The sequence below is a fragment of the Pyrus communis genome, chromosome 17 (genome assembly GCF_041283825.1).
Source record: "Pyrus communis isolate YQ-2024b chromosome 17, ASM4128382v1, whole genome shotgun sequence".
Lineage (NCBI taxonomy): Eukaryota > Viridiplantae > Streptophyta > Magnoliopsida > Rosales > Rosaceae > Pyrus > Pyrus communis.
Genome location: NC_142581.1, coordinates 10,401,620 through 10,418,673, shown reverse-complemented (window position 1 = coordinate 10,418,673; position 17,054 = coordinate 10,401,620). Strand labels below are relative to the sequence as shown.

General features: G+C 37.5%; 3 protein-coding genes across 4 annotated transcripts; all 3 read right to left on the bottom strand.

Moving 5' to 3' along the window:
* Positions 1-15: 15 nt before the first annotated feature.
* On the bottom strand, positions 16-4,152 carry LOC137708278 (peroxisomal and mitochondrial division factor 2). 2 transcript variants are annotated; one of them, XM_068447320.2, is made up of 2 exons: positions 1,428-4,152; positions 16-1,292 (listed from the first exon to the last, which is right to left on the bottom strand). In XM_068447320.2, exon 2 carries the CDS (start codon positions 1,282-1,284, stop codon positions 319-321), a length of 966 nt encoding a protein of 321 aa, XP_068303421.2. In that variant the 5' UTR covers positions 1,285-1,292; positions 1,428-4,152; the 3' UTR covers positions 16-318. The 2 variants fall into 2 exon arrangements, with proteins under 2 accessions (XP_068303421.2, XP_088545711.1); XM_088689585.1 differs by having other exon boundaries at positions 16-1,286.
* A 1,869-nt stretch (positions 4,153-6,021) lies between these two features.
* On the bottom strand, positions 6,022-6,673 carry LOC137749262 (uncharacterized). The gene has a single exon (XM_068489365.2). It carries the CDS (start codon positions 6,566-6,568, stop codon positions 6,137-6,139), a length of 432 nt encoding a protein of 143 aa, XP_068345466.2. The 5' UTR covers positions 6,569-6,673; the 3' UTR covers positions 6,022-6,136.
* A 2,973-nt stretch (positions 6,674-9,646) lies between these two features.
* Positions 9,647-15,292, bottom strand: MPK20 (MAP kinase 20). The gene is made up of 10 exons (XM_068489641.2): positions 14,468-15,292; positions 12,874-13,282; positions 12,505-12,632; positions 12,315-12,374; positions 11,868-12,017; positions 11,613-11,768; positions 11,228-11,439; positions 11,023-11,124; positions 10,483-10,649; positions 9,647-10,391 (listed from the first exon to the last, which is right to left on the bottom strand). The coding sequence occupies exons 1-10, from the start codon at positions 14,489-14,491 to the stop codon at positions 9,943-9,945; spliced, it is 1,857 nt and encodes a 618-aa protein (XP_068345742.1). The 5' UTR covers positions 14,492-15,292; the 3' UTR covers positions 9,647-9,942.
* Positions 15,293-17,054: the final 1,762 nt, after the last annotated feature.

Sequence of the window (17,054 nt, the reverse complement as noted above, 5' to 3'; positions counted from 1 at the left end):
AAAACCATCAAATAATTAGCAAAAACTCTTAATGCAAAATTTGTATTATTCAAGCAATTCAAAATGGCTTGGAGCACACAGTGTACGAATACAAAATAGTTATAGCCAAAGTATGAACTAGATATATGGATTTCTTCAAACAAAACATCATTCCAAAATGATAGAGCTAACAAGATAGGCTCGCAAGAAAACCAAAGCCAACAAAAAAGATTCAGTAATTCTAACAAAATTGCGACATGCTCTTAACCAAATAAAAACCCTAACCTCTAGCATTAAACCTGCCCGGATTTTTTTCCTCTATGCCGCATTGCAATCCAATCACCTCTGCCTTACATACAACACATAGACAACAGCAGCTGCTGCGGCAACAACGACTCCAGTAGACCCTGCCACAACTGGCAAGCTCAATCCTTTCAACCCCGTCTCTCCACCCTCCAGAATCTCCTTCATTTCATTCGCAGTACCATTAATGGCCTCAACAGTCCTCTCCTTCAATCCAGTAATAACCTTCTCAGCATCCATCACGTCCTTCTGTAATTGTCCCATCTTCACTTCCATGGCTCTGCACTTATCCTCCGATTCCCTCAGCGCTGCCTCGACATTGACCCTCTCGTTCACTCTCTTCCCCAATTCAGCACTGTTCTTCGCAATAACTGACTCCAAATCCTCCACTTTCTTCTTGAACAAGCTAAGCTCGCTCTCTTTCTCATCAAGTCTCTCTCTCATCTCCTCCTCAACCCTAATTTTCTTGCTCTTCTCCTCAGTCTCCTTCACTTCCAAAACCCCAATCTTCCTCTCCAATTCCCTAACCCTCTTCTCGCTATCAGCCTTCGCCTTCTTCAGGCTCTCGAGCTCCTTCTCCAAGCTATCAATTTTCTCCCCCTTCTCTCCCAACTCACGCTTCAGCTCCGCAACTTCGTGATTCGCGTCCTCCCCTTCGGCCATGGCGGAGATCAGATCGTGTTGGAGCCTCGCTACCTCAGTCTCAAGCTCCATCGCTCTATTCGCAACCGATTCCAGCACATCTTTCCCCTCCTCAGTCCGTTCGATCTCCAACTCCATCTCCCTAAGCCTCTCCTTCGTCTCCTTCTCGCTGCTCTTCAATTTCTCGATCTCCGCCGTCAATTCCTGGATTTTCTCTTTCGTCTCCTTGTTCTCGCGCTGCAGCTCAAGCTTCTCCCGCTCCAAACCCTCGACCTTGCGGCCGAACCCCGCCGCCTGATCGGCATCAAAGAAATCCTCAGCCTGATCGTCCACGATTTCAACCGTCATCTTCTCTGCCATTTCTAACCCTAAAACACACACAAACAAACAGACAACAGAACGCCAATCACAATCCGCAAATAAAAACTACAAAATTTCAAAAATCCCTGTTTGGCAACCGAGAAAATCACAGCCAATTTTCTCTATCAAGAGAGAGAGCAAACCTGAAAGCAATCAGCAATGGCGGTTCAGTGATCTGCGAGCGTGCGTGGGATGAGAATGTTGCGAGTAACAGGGGGCTATCGAGTTTTAGGGTTTCTGCTGCTGACAAATTTCCATTATCCCTTTTTCGTCTTCTTTTTTCTGTAGAATTAGAATTAGACCATCGAATCTAATTATCTCTGACGAGGAACGGACGGCTGAGAGTCGTGGATGGTGCGGTGCACGTGTTGACAGTTATGGGGACAAATACGATGCGCCACATTTTATACATAACATCATAAGCTAGTATAAATTTAACTGTATGTGTACTTTTGTGACTTCTCCATTTTTTTTAAATAAACAAACAATATTATCAATACTCATATACTTAGAAAGAGGAGTAGGCTTAATCTCACAATGGGCTAATAATAATATAATTTAAATTCACCCTTGACGAATATTAAACTTAAGACCTCTCAGTTACAAGTGAAGAGGAATACCACTACATTTTAGTACTAAGTTGCAAAATGACTTCTCCTCTTTTTAGTAAAGTTTATTTTCTTGAAAAAAAACAAAAAAAAAAAGATAGTGTAAATTTGGGAGCTTTAGATAAAAGAGAAAAATATACATTATATTTCAAATAACTCCATTAGGTTTTTAAACATTTCAAGGAGACAAAAAAAAAAAAAAAAAAAACTAAAGCACAGCCCAAGTATGATTTACAAGGTAGTACACTCGGATATGGAACACTTCGATGTCCAAAGGCTCACAAAAAATGAAGTTAAGCCACCATGCGTCTAAAAGGCAGAAAATGGTACGTATTCCAACTTACTTTGAAAGGCATGGTCTCTAGATAGCTACCCATCTTCAAGGGGAACAAGTCCTTTCCAATGCTAGTTAGAGACAATTGTGGGACTATGATTTTCCAAGGTCAAAGTACGACGGATCAAAGTACGCCTATATGGACTCAACAGCTTTCATCGCGGAGTTAACTAAACGGATCAGTGATGCCACCATCAGTTGGTGGAAGTTCGTCGACTTCACTGAGATAAACCATTCTTGTTCCGCAAGATTTGGGAACCTAATCCAGCATGAAATCAGCAAGTTTCCTATAACCTTGGAGTTCGTCAACTTCATTGAGATAAACCGTTCTTGTTCTGCAAGATTTGGGAAACTAATCTAGTATGAAATCAGCAAGTTTCCTATAACATTGGAGTCCGTCGAGATAAACCATTCTTATTCTGCAAGATTTGGGAACCTAATCCAGCATGAAACCTATAACATTGGAGTCCGTCAACTTCACTGAGATAAACCATTCTTGTTCCGCAAGATTCAAGAACCTAATCTAGCATGGAATCATCAGGTTTCCTATAACCTTGGAATCCTTACAATCTAAGGATTGATGTGCATCTCAAGTGATCACACTCCTAAGAAGATACAATATCTACTTCCTAGATATCCTCATGGATATCCTGATTAATATGGATTCTACTATCTAAAAGGTTTTTTCCTTGACTGGTATAAATACATCCTTTCAAGGTTTGTCTCTAGTAACACAATCTCTACACACCTTATCTTGCCTACTTCTTGAATTTTAATATTGCTTACTAACTTGAGCATCGGAAAGCCTTTGACTGGCATACACCCACCCACCCCCACGTCCTAGGCTTGGTTACGATTGTGTGTTCTGATTCAAGCATTTCCATTACTCATGGTAGTGCGCGAATTTAATTCCAACAGTATGGATAATTCAAGAATATTACAAATTACATGGGTGTGCAAATAAATATCAAAATTTAATTGAGGATGCTAAAAAATCCAACAGGATCCTCTCAGAATCCTTTTGGTGAGGATCCTAGGGATCCGTGAATTGTGTACGTTCATCGTATATCGTGCGGTCAATTTTTGTCATATGTTGTTTGTGTTTAATTTTAAATAAAAATATTTAAAATAATTTATGACCGCATAATGTATAATAAATGGATAGGATTCACAGATTCCCGAATCAGCATAAAGAGGATCCAACGGGAATCCGAATTCCTAAAAAATAGGGTGTACACAGAAACCACTCTTTAAATATGGCTCACAATTCAAAGAGGCCCATTGTAATTAATCTATGTTGAAACACAAAACAACCAAAACCAAGCCCAATCTTGTATCCTCCATTGTCCAAAGAAGTATATTTTCTCTTTCTCCAGATTGTACTCGTTGGAAAACATTTGAATCAAGCAAAGCATGGAAATGGAAGGGGGGCAGAAGACGAACACAAGAGAATGGACAAAGCCTGCAGTTTTTATTTGGTTTGCCGTAACCTTAAAGAAAAATAAATGGAAGAAACAAGTTAATTTTACAGGCGGTACAGACAGAGATCAATACAGGCTGTCCAAAGTCCAACATATATGTCTGGGCGGGCTGTTCCTTTCTCGAATGCAGGTCGTTGTTTAATAACACCATGAATGTTCCACGAGAGGACCACCTGCAATTTGCAGACAGAGCTAGCTTTTCTTTTTCTTCTAATATCTTGTACGACAACACCCTACCACTTTTCCTTTGTTTCTTCTTATCTTTCTTAATTCATCACTCTGAGTGCAAGCAAACGAAACGAAGGCTCCATAATTTGCATGTATATATGCGTGCACCCGTTGCAATTGGATACTTGGATGGTGGGTTCCAACTATTGCACCCATAAATTTTTGCATCTCAACGTCTCAACTTGCTTCTGCTTGTTTGGCGCAATATGAAAGTGGAAACTAGGCCACCATATGTAGATGCAGATGCGTTAGATCCACGTCCAATTTATTTTATATGAGTCGAGAAGTTCAACTTGTATTTTAACGCGCAGTTATCTTAACTTGTTAGGCGATAGTTTTAAAATGCACCAAAAGCGCGTTCAGAATACTCGTAAATAATTCTTGCAATGGTTACGTGGTAAAATGCTTCCAAGTTATAATTAAAAGCAATTTGTTCTTTGGCACCATAGGCAGAACTTGCCCCTACAAAACTGGTTTGATTTGATCATCAGTTGCCAATAATCGAATGCCAAAAAGTGGCAAATCCAGTTACGTACTTTGACTAAACAAATATAACCTTAGACATTAGATTTGTCAAGTCCAAAGTCCAACATTTGAAACTTGAAAGGTTGGACAAAGCCGCAAGCGATGACATCAACAAGTATGTATTTTTTGGCTCAACATCGTGGGTGACAAACATGATCTTATCCCACCAGAAAATCTCAAAACTAATCTAAATCACCAACTTTATAATATTATTGTCGAGTAAAAGGGGAGACAATGCTCCAAATAATGAATCAAATTAGTTGAACTCGCACAGATTATGAATAGTGACTTAGTATGAAAAAGAAAGATATAAACACGATTGTATGTCACCTCAAGAAATACTATTTATGGTTTAGGTTTATAATGATCTTATTAATGATTGATTTTTATTGGTCGCCTCCTTCTAATTTAGCTCTTTAAGGTTGAGGTTGACGATCTCATAATTGATTGACTCTTGTCAATCGTTTCCTCTATAATTTGGCTCTTTAATAATCTCATTATTGATTGTCACTTCTTGATGGCTCTTTTTGAAAAAGGTTTACTATCTCATTATTTATTGACTCTTGTCGGTCATTGCTCTCTAATTTGACTCTTTTCGCCGCTATTTACATTACACCAAAATTAGTTATGTATTTATTGCCAAATATTCACTCTCTCACTTTCTACTCTAACTCATATGTAATACAACATGAAAAGGATTAATTCTCATAGCCTAGATTACTTAAATTAAGCCTCCAAACTTAAATTATTGTCATGTGTGTTGGAGTTTATGTATATTTTAAGGAGGCTAATTACAATTATTGATTAACAATAAGTTCAAATTAAAGTAAAAAACACCATTTGGAAGTTACCTTTGGACCTCATTTATCTAAACTGCACTATTATTAATATTTCATATGTATAGGAGGGGGTGCCAAAATCAATATATAGCATTAAAGTTTAGTCATTGAGAGTAGCTCACTAACCACATGCTAACCATCTTCTAATTTCTTTACTTAGGACACTAATTGCCACTAGTTTCCTCAGTAAACAAACAAAACAAATAAACAAAAGAGATCAAGCATTACACACACACACACACACACACACACTCCTTGCCCTTCCAAATACAGTTATATTTCTGCATTTGCAGCACTCATGAAATTCCTGCAAATTATGATCCAGTTATTTTATATTACTAACTGGTTAACCCTTGATTACTCCAGTGTAGCAAAAGGGCTTATATATATATATATATATATATATATATATCATTTCTTTAGTACTAGAGAACCTTGATCTTTTCCTATCCATTTGTTCATTACAAAAATATTTAAAAACTACCATTATAAAGAAGAAAGAAGAACGAAAAGGTGAAAAAAAGAAGTAGGAAATATATATATATATATATATATATATATCATTTCTTTAGTACTAGAGAACCTTGATCTTTTCCTATCCATTTGTTCATTACAAAAATATTAAAAAATTACCATTATAAAGAAGAAAGAAGAACGAAAAGGTGAAAAAAAGAAGTAGGAAAAAAAAGCTAGCCAAGTAACCCAAGAAATAAAATCCGAAATTTATAGAAAAAAAAGGATTTCATTCGTCTGTCATGGAACCTGATTAAGAACTTTTCAAACTCCCAATCAGCGAGAGATCCCATAATTTAATTAATTAAGAACTAATTAATCAATTCAACCTCCAAACTTCCTCTTCTCCTTCTCCAAACCTTCAACCAAGCTGGCAAGTGCTTTCATGGCTTTGAGCTGACCCTGCAACGCCATTATGTACCCAGCAGTCTCTTCAAAAAGCTCGTCCACCCCGCGCGACTCACCGCCGGGAACAATCCTCTGCAACGCCTCAATCTTCCTCTCCACCTCCTCCTCACCGTCCTCCTCCTCTCGACATGCGGTCTCTACATCGTTGACCATTTCACCCTTCATGCTCTGTTTTCTGCTTCTTCTGTGAGTCGAATCTGCAGCTGTCTGCAGCCAGTTTATGCTGGGTAAAGATCCATGCACCGCATTTCCCATGGGGGGTTTTTGCTGGGTTTTTCTGTGTTTCCTCTTGAATGTGGATTTGGGTAGCTGGGTTTGTGTTAGGGTTTGAGTCTGAGCTTCATCCATTGATGAAGAAATACAGAGGAGAGGAGAGTCACAGAGAGAGAGAGAGAGAGAGAGAGAGAGAGAGAGAGAGAGGTGTGTGTAACTTATGACTTTGTGAAGTGAAGGAGGAATTGCCGTTAAATTATTGTTGAGCTGCTAGAAATGTCAATGCCAACGAAGCTTTAGGCCCACAAAGTTTTTGGCTTCCCAAGCCCTAGCTTGTTTCTGGACATGGAATCTAGTGCCTTTACTCTTCCACGAGTCTAGTCGAGCGCGCTGGCTTGGTTGTTAAGTTATCAAGACAAATGTTATGTAATTCTTGAGGAGAGTCTTGAAAGTATAATTCTTCGTGAACTCTTTGTTACTTTATGTTTTGTACAATTTTTTGTAATGTTGATATAAGAATTACGTTAGGTGGTTAATAGTCCTGTATAAGTTCATGGTACTAGAGTCAAAATTTAACTTTTTCCTCGACATTAAAGAAAATCGAACTTAAGATCTTTTATAATTAGTCAACCATAAATTATAATGTGGTTCAAATTTACCTTAAATGAAAATCGAATATAATATCTCTCACTTGTAAATAAAGAAGAATACTTCTAAATCATGTACTAAGTGACCACTAATACGGTATTAAACAATAATTAATAAGAAAGAAATAAAAACAAATAGTAAAGAGACCCAAACGACCAGGAGGTGGATTGGAAGAGTCCAAAAAACCCTCCATGGAATCGGGTGCGGGTGACCTCACAATAGCATAGGGTATAGGGGAGAGTGGAGGGTCCCACGGTAGAAAACAAAGGGAAAGATAGCACATGTGATCACATGATTTTCTCGAACCTAACACCGCCCATGTGCCTCAATGCCGCCCCACCCCTCCTCTCCTCTCCTCTCTCCTTCCTGTGATCTACATCACTAGCGTGGCATGATTGCCAAGTGGCACTTCTCTCGGACCCACCCTTTAGTTGAGCCCCACAAAAACGGAATAGGATCCTCTTTGGATCATTTTTGTGGGAATTCGAAGAATCAATTAATCATGTTCTTTCATCGTATATCGTACGGTTATAAATTATTTTTAATTTTTAATTTAAAATTGAATATAAATAATATCAAATAACTTATTGAGAATGCCAATATCATCAGTACAAAATCTATCTAGATGTTAATTAATTTTTTAATTATTTTATTTTGTGGATCTCATTAATGAACAAATTATAAATCATGAAAAATAATTTTAATTGATCTTTTTTGTTTTGAAAATGAGTCTACAAATATCATTAATAACAACAAAACAGATGTGTTGGAAGAAAAAAAATCTAACATTACGACGTCAACTATCAAATTAACATCTGATATCTTAATTAATAATTCAATCATTCATAATCATTAATTTATAAAAATTTATTTAAAATTTTATCCTCCTTAGCATTACCATTACCGTTATCGATAACTTACTTTTTCTTGGGTTGAAGAAGGTGAGGAGTGAGTGAATGAGGTGTTTATGGCGAAGGAGTGGTGGTGTTTCCAAGGAGGAAACAGCGGGTGGTTGGTTCATTGGGATTGGGAGAGAGAGATTCGGTGTTGTTGGGCATATGGGGCTACATGTGATCAGAGCCACCCAAATCCTACATCCTCTTTTGTTGCTGTCACATTCACACACCACATCCTCTTGCGATTATACTATACTTTATTATTCGACCCAAAAATAAATAATTTAATAACATATCTCGGATCACAAATCACAATCAGAATCAAATCGGATTTTGTTTTGAATTTTATTTACTTATTGCATCATAAATACTATTAGTATTGTTTTATTTTTGCGATCCGTACTGGAGTCAGGTACAAGCTTGTGCAGGACCAGGTTGGGTGAGGTCTATAAGCCAAGTACAAACTCAATCGTTACCGCACAGAAAAACTTATCCAAATTATTTTTTCTCTAATATATAAGTTCAGAATATTCCCACGTGACATAATATATGTGAGAAAAGTTATAGGTGAGTTTTTCTCGTTCTTGGTCTTGCAACAATTAATGATGTATGAGGAAATAACAATCTATTTGATAGAGCTTTTATATGGGAAGATACTCTCATTCGTCGAGGGGTATGAATTTCGGAATAACGACCAGATTCATTACTTACAACCATATTCAACAGGAATTACACATAAAGTCACCATTAGCGATTAATCCGGGGGTGGAGGAGAATGCATGTGGATGTGGATGTGGATGTGGGGGAGGGAAGGGAGGAAGAAGGCGGGGCTAGGCTGGGTCCATGTGATGGTGTTCATGGGGACAAAACATTCGAGCAAAGCGGTCCATAATCCATATGGCGCGGCTGCAGCTGTACATGCACATGCAGCACCGCAAAAGTAGGGAGAAAGAAGAAGCTGTCAAGTAATAGGCCTAATGGTTATGGCCCATACTCTCCTTTGGTGGGCCGACCTAGACGGCATTAAGACTGGGCTTTGAGTGTTTAACTGGCCAGTCAGGGCAAGATGGAACGTTGACATTGGATCACATTTGAACTTCGGTCAGAGAATCTTATAATGTTCAAGATGAGAGTCATGAGACCAAATCTTTTGCATACAAAATTAAGTGGCTGACACGTCCTTATTATCTTAATGTGTTAAAACACTTATTAGGGCCATAGAGGCCGCACCTATTTTAGGTGCACAAGATTTGATCTCGTTCAAGATTCATGTCCCAAACCAAAATGCGTTTAGGCCCCTCGCTTGTCCTGTTTGGTACTAGACGACATTGAGAGTGAGCTTCGAGTATTGAACCGGATATGCAGTACCCCGCACTCCGTAGAGGCTCCCACATTGTGGAGAAGAACTTACATGTAACTGGTTCAAATATCTCATGATAGGCTTGAGATACCGCCACTGACGACGGCATGGCATACCACTACGTTAGCGTTTCACTCGCATGTAAGTCTCTCTGCAGCCATCTGCATACATCGTGACTTGTGGAATGCTGGCCAAATTGGCATATAAAACCACCGTAGGAAATTTCCATGTGCAATTGTTGCAACCAATGCACACCATGCTTGGCATGCAAGTTATGCTTTTTTCTGGTCATATCAACTCACAATCACGTCAAAAGCAAAGAGAGTTTCGTTTCTGAATTTTATTGTATAACCTTTGCTGACATATAGTTTCTTCAACGAAAGATAAACGTACTCGTATCTAAACATAACCAGAGAAAGCTGGCTCTCTTAAGGAAAGCACCGCCTCGCTTGGCTGCCTTCCTCACAACCTCCCTTGGCATGCTTTTTGATCCCTTTGATGATGGAGCCTCCCTGCCACGCATGAACTCTGCTCCGTCTTCCTCATAGAACTTCTTAATCCATTAGGCACCACTTCCATGACCCAAGTCTCGTGATTATACTTCCCTAATACATCCTTGACATGCCAAACTGTACAGTCCCAACCTTACGGTGGGCTGCTGCAGTGGTAGCAGCAGCGTCGATCCCACCATATGGAGCCTTTGTCTGCAGGTAGTGGGTATCAATAGCAATTCGATCATCATGTTCCACTTTAGGGACTCCCACCCGAGTCATAAAAAATGGGTTGGAGTCTATGCTGATAGCTACATCTGGTGCCACTTTCGCTGCCATGCCACAATGTGCAGCTTGCTTGGCTTGCGAGGACAAGTCCCTCTCACCTTCCACTGCAGATCTTTCTTGATTTCCAGCACTGGGCTTGTGGTAACAATAAGCAGGAGGGCCAGCCTGAGGGGGAAGTACCGAACCTCTAACTAGTGTCCTCCGGTCATAGGCATCTTTCATCATGTTCCCATTATCGTATTGTGCAACAGGTCCAACAACTCTTCCTGGTTTGGCTGGATAAGTACCCAAAAGCCAGTTAAAACTAAGTGGAAAAATAAGAAACAAATGGAATTGCTGCAAATTCTAAAAGGTTATCGAGAGTACCCAAAGAAATTCTTTGTGGCATTTGCATGGTTCTTGATAGATTTACATGAACTGCTTCCGAATCCCTTGAATTCCTGTAAGCCTCCTCGGCATTTTTCTGATCTTTCAAAAATGCATAATTTTGTTGCTCTTTAGGAGGGACCGTATTTGAATGTACAATTGTGGATCTGTATTTAACACATTCGAAATTATCATAATCATAGACAATTGGATAAAAATGATACGCACAGCTTTGCCAGGAATGGAAGAGATAAGATGAAGATATCCTAGCACTGGATAGAACAATAGGCTCGACTACTTGGTGTGATCACTGGCAACAACTAACAAGGAGATGTCCTCAAAAAAGGGATTGTTTGATATTAGAGGCCAGGGAAGTAGCAGGACATTCCACATAGCACTTAGAAAACTACTAACTTGCCTAATGATAGATCCAACCTTGTCCTATCAAGGTGATGACAGTGCATCAACAGTTGGCACTCATCATTTTGAAAGCCACTTGTGAATATGTGAAAAAATAAACAAAAGTAAATTATATTTTACCTCGGAAGTGACACGTGCTTTCGTTCAAGCGGTATAACTGGACCACTTTTACCCCCATTCTCCTCAAGGTGTGCAAACTGCTTTCTAAATTGATCCACAGCACTGCGTACAAATACAGACAAACATTAGGGCAAAGAACATAAAGAACCTTAACCAATTTATACAACAAAATGTGAATACTAAAAGAAAATATGGCTGTTCGAACCTTGGATAGAGAAAATTAGTTCTCTCAGTTCCATTTATGTAGTCTTTTAGCAATTGAGGATGGTACTCCAATATCTCCCGGAAAATTAGCTCTCGTATGTCTTCCTTTGTGACCCTTCGCCTTTCAAATTCAAACTCCATCTTCGTAATTGGTTGGCACGATGGTTCCCTCTCAACTCTTGACAGTGCCTTAAAATAAGGATCAGCGAGTGCCTGGTGAAAAAATAAAATGCGGAGTTCAGCACATTCACTATAAAGTGGCTGGGTATATGCACTAGCTAGATTTTTCACATGCGTTCTAATTCTAGAAAATGGCTGGATATATGCACTGGCTCACGCGAAACGAAATACAAAGAAAGCAGATAGTCTAGTATGTTATGACAAACCTCTTGGGCAGTTGGACGGTCCTTGGGATCAAAGGCAAGCAATCTTTCCAGAAGTCGTAGTGCCAAAGGATCAGCATTTGGAAATTTTTGTGCGAAGCACACAGGTTGTTTTTTCCTCATACTGGTTAAGTATCTCCTTGCCTTTTCATTTCGAACCTGCATTTAAAAGAATTACTTATCAAGCTTGGGCACAAACGTAAATAAATAATAATTAAAGAGAAAAAGAAAGCTTTGTATCAGAAAAAGACAGGTTACCCGGGATATGGTATCTAGTGATGGTGTCCCAAGAAGATCAGTCATCAAATCCAGCTGGTGAACGACATTCTTTCCAGGAAAAAGTGGCTTCCCTGTCAATACCTCAGCAAAGATGCAGCCTATACTCCATACATCAATCGCAGGGGTATACTGCACTCACATGCTTTCACAAATTAATAGGTAGAAAAAAAAATACTTGCTCATGAACTAGGATCTTATAAGAAAGTGATTTACACAAAAAACAGGCATGCCACAACTCCCCTAAGTTCAAAGTAACGATCGTAAGAATGCAGCTGTTATGTGTTGCATTTGGATGCACTACCTTAGCCAAATGACAGTATGGAAGCTGGGCTGAGTTACTAAACTCAGATCAACAGACTTGTAAACTCGTGCCTACTTAAACTGTAATGGAATAGAATTGTTCAAGAAATCTTTGAGAAGCTTTACCTTAGAGAAAAAGGATCCACAGAGCTCTGGAGCTCTATACCATCTAGTTGCAACATAATCCTGCAGATGTCCCCAAAAATTATGAATAAGTATTAGTGCTATATTTAAAACATAATGTTGGAAACATTGTCACATGCTCTGAAAATCACTCTAGCACTGATAAAATAAATAAAATCACAAAATTACGTACTGTCCAAAATATTGTCGTAGGCGTATCATTGAACGCAACTCTTGCTAGCCCAAAATCGCAAATTTTAAGCTTACAATTTGCATTTGCCAATATGTTCTTCGGTTTCAAATCTCGATGGTAGACATTTGCTGCAGTCAAATTAGAGTATCAGATATGTCCAAAATATCCCAGCATCCTCCACCACCCCGACTCCCCAACCAGAAAAATAAAAGACACGGAGGAGGGAAAGGAGAGAGAATGAAAAAATAGAATCCCAATCATAAGAGTACAATAAAAAAACCAAGTACAGAACAGGCCAATCAACCACTAGAAACACCACGGAACTCAAGAACATATGTGCAGATACACACAAAGAAGAGTGAGAAGTACCGGTGTGAATATACTTCAATGCACGAAGCAGCTGGTAAAGAAAGAACTGATAGTGTTCTCGTGTCAGATCATCATTAGCTTTGATAACTTGATGAAGATCTGATTCCATGAGCTCAAAAACAACATAGATATCTTTAAAGTCTCTTCGAGAAGGTGGTAGCATAATGTGCTTAATTTCAACAATGTCGGGATGTCGTAGAAGTCTAAGAAGCTTTATCTCACGAAGAATACGAGCGGCATCAGATATATGCTCAAAAATGTCATGTATTTTTTTTATTGCCACTTTTTCTCCCGTATGTGTGTCTATTGCTGAGCAAACAACACCATAGCTTCCCTTCCCGATAACTTCCTGAATTTTGTACCGATTGGCATCACCGTAATCGGAGAAGAAGTCCATCTCTGTTTGATTCTGTTGCATTGACTCCATTCAATCAGAATACAGTATAAAAAATAAAAAAGTCATATGATCAAAGAGTACCATATAATTCTAAACGAAAATGAGCATAGGAGTTTTTTGTATAACTATACAACAAGTCTGAGCACAAAGACATCACACTGACAAACAAAGTTACAACAATAGCACACATTGATATACATACATACATATACATGTGTGTGTATATATATATATATTTATCATACATCGTCGCTCTTAATAATACAGTTTTAAAAATATCATAAGATACCATGCAATCACTACAATATTTCTAATATCTTCCAACTTCCAGATTATATGATAATTCACACTAACCATGATGATAGAGTTATAAGATCGTACTAAATCCCCTGTGGTTTCTGAACATCTTTTTTTCTTTTTTTTTTTTGGTCAATCGTTTCTGAACATATAATCATATAAGGACAATATCTAAAAGTCCTAAATGTCAACCTCAAGAATATTTAAAAAAGAACAAAAAATTAAAAATTAAAAACAAAAAACAAAAAAGCACGACAAATACCTCAAATTTTTACAACCATTCCGGCAGTTTTAGCAGTAAAGGGCCGGGCAAAGAAAATTGACAGAAATAAAAACTGATGCAGAAAAACGAGATATATAAAAGGCCCCGCGGAGAGAAATATCATTTTATTAGAGAGGAATCTAGTCCAGAAATAGAGGGGCAGAGAGCCATGAAATTGGCATATAATGATCTCAAAAGAGAAGCATAAGCATTCAATTCAATTGAATAAAGCACCAGAATAAGAATGAAACCATAATCTTCCAAAGGAACGCATTAACTTATGCCGTTATCCATTATGAGTCTATGACTGTTACATAAAACAAAAATACAGCTGCTAATTATAGATAAGTAAGATCAAAAAACCAATAATTATGTTACATTTTTAGCTTAACGTACATGTCCCACTCAATCAGCAGACCAAAAAACTCCAAATCAAATCTCAATATGTACAAAGATCTCAACTTTCATGATAAACCCATAGAATAATACAATCTGACTGCACCAAATTTCACAAACATGAATCAAATCAAGTTTCAATAAATAAAACAAGATTGCAGTTATTGATACATAATTACTTCAACAAATCAAAGAACTGGAACAATTAAGAGATTAAGTAACAGAAACCAATTGAAAGTCACCTTCTTGGAGTGATCCTCCTGCATTTCTGTGTCAAACCCAGAACTCGAAATCTCGAAATCTCGAAATCTCGAAAAGCCAGCTGAGATCAAGCAAAAATAGAAAGAGCCCAGGTCCTCAAATCCCACAAGGACTCAGCCACATTTGCCCCACCTCCCCCTGCTCCTTATGACAAGCCCACAATCCCACCTTACTGTCAATCCCAACTTCACCCAGCATAGAACCCACAAGACCAAATCCCTCATGCACTCCTCCAATTCCGATTGCAATCCTCCCAAAACCTCACTCACTGAGCAATACCAATAAGGCAGCCCACCAACTACCAGCATAAAGCACCCAACACATAAAGCTTTAACATTTTCCAATCCAGAAGCAAAACCAACAAAATAAATTGTACCCTTATGTAATTTAACTTGGTTTCGAAGGAGAATGGGAAGAAAGATGAAGAAAAAGCAACACTGGGAGAGCCACAGAGCTCGTATTATGCAAGATCTGATAACACCGACAAAAGGGGTGAGAGGACTCACAGAGGAGAGGCAGAGAGATGTGAGGAATAAATCTAGGGGGTGGGGGCAAGGCAAGTAGATGGGGTGGTATGCTATCGTGATCGTATGCACAACGTATGGATACGGAAATAAAATATGTAAATGATGGAGCGGTGGATATGCAATTGAGAGGAAATTCCGAATAATCTAGTTTTGAGGGTGATGAGTATGGAGAAATTTTCAAATATTAGATAATCAAAGTACTTCACATATCATAAAATAACGGAAACAGCTTAAAAAAATATATTATTTTCTCCGCTTATGACATGTAATATATAGCTTGAATATCTGCTATTTGAAAATATCTCTCTTGACGCGTGAGTGAGTTGGCAGATTAGCAGATTCCGTATGGGGTTTCATTGTTACCTAATTTGCATTTGCTTTTCTTGCTGATTCACAAATCAGAATTCACAAATCAGAATTAGGGTCGTGAGGGTTGCTGGACACATGGCGGATTTTGATTAGTTAAAGGTAGATCGGTGAGGGAGAAATTTTTTAGTGACGGGAAACACGTATGATATACCATATGTCATAATAAAGATGATTGAATATTTAAAATAAAATTTCAACATTTAAAATATGATACTTAGTATACTGAATCGTATTTTCGGCATACTGAAATTTTTTTAGTTGGTGGGACAAGGTGGGAGGTAAAAAGGCGACAAGTGTTGGTTTTTTTTTTTTCTTTAACAAACTATATTATCTACGCTAAGGCCTCGTAATAGTCTAGCAATAATGTAGTTTAAATTTTCCTTCAGCGAGAATCGAACCTAAAATCTCCTATCACTTACAAGTGAAGAAGAATATCGTTAGATCATAGAAGTTTGGTTTAAATACAAAAGATTTAAAAAGAAAAATATATATATAAAAGAGAAGGAAGTTTGTGAGAATATAAATTTTAGGAAACATGGAAATAGGATAAATTTTACTTTTATTCTTTAACTTTTAATTTTTTTTAAAGCAAAATTGGTTTTGTGCCAAAATACTTCAATGCCCATAATTTTTTAGTTGATATAATTTTCCAATTATGCATGAAAAGGTATACTACACTTTTTTTATGTCGACAAAGAATTTAATTAATAAGGTAGTATAGATTATCATGGAAACGGATCCTCTTCGGATCCCTTCCTCTTGAATTTGGTTTTTAAGTAATTCTTTGAAAGTTTAAGTGTATTCAATCATGATTTTAAAGGGCATTATAATATTCTATGTATATTTAATTAGAAATTAGTTTTTTCGACAAAAAAAAATTAGAAATTAGTTTTAAAAGATTTGTAAAAGTTGGGGAATTCGAGAGATTCCGTGTGAATTTTAAGCGTTCTCAAATTTTATCTCTCCCCTTGAGAATTCAGGGAAATTCACTCAAAATTTTACATTAGAATCCTTAGAAATCAGTTAAACTCCATTAAAAGTCATGAATATATAAATTTATTAAGATCATTCAAAATTCCAATTAAATAGGAAAAAAAAAATCTCAATTAAATACAGACCTTAATCAGTTAGGAATCCATCTAATTGATGAATTATATAAATAGTCTGCATCAATTAGTCAAGTCACATAAAATCTAGTTCCATGAGCCAATACTTGAGTGGTAAACTTCACAATAGGCTCACCAAATAATTTGGTTCGACTTAATCTTTGACGAAAATCGAACATAAGATATTTTATTTACAAGTGAAGAGAAATATCACTAAACTGTAGTATTAAATGACACCGTCTTATATTATATTAAATATGGTTGACAGACATATAAGCCAACATCACAACATATTATTTTCTGTCTAGACTCGCGCATTTATATAGGGATGTTACATTTATATATTAATTTCAATTAAAGCAACCAAAATAAAAAAATTGGTTGAGCGTTATCTTCTCGTTTTTGTTATATGGTTGGGGTTTTGTATTGTATTTCAGTTGCGTATGTAAGCGTAAAATGGTATTCTTTATCTCTAATGTTCTTAATCAATGGAATTGTTTTTGTCTCTTAAACAAAAAAGAGTTGATCACGCTCATAAGTACGTAGCGCACTGCTCTTGTGCTATA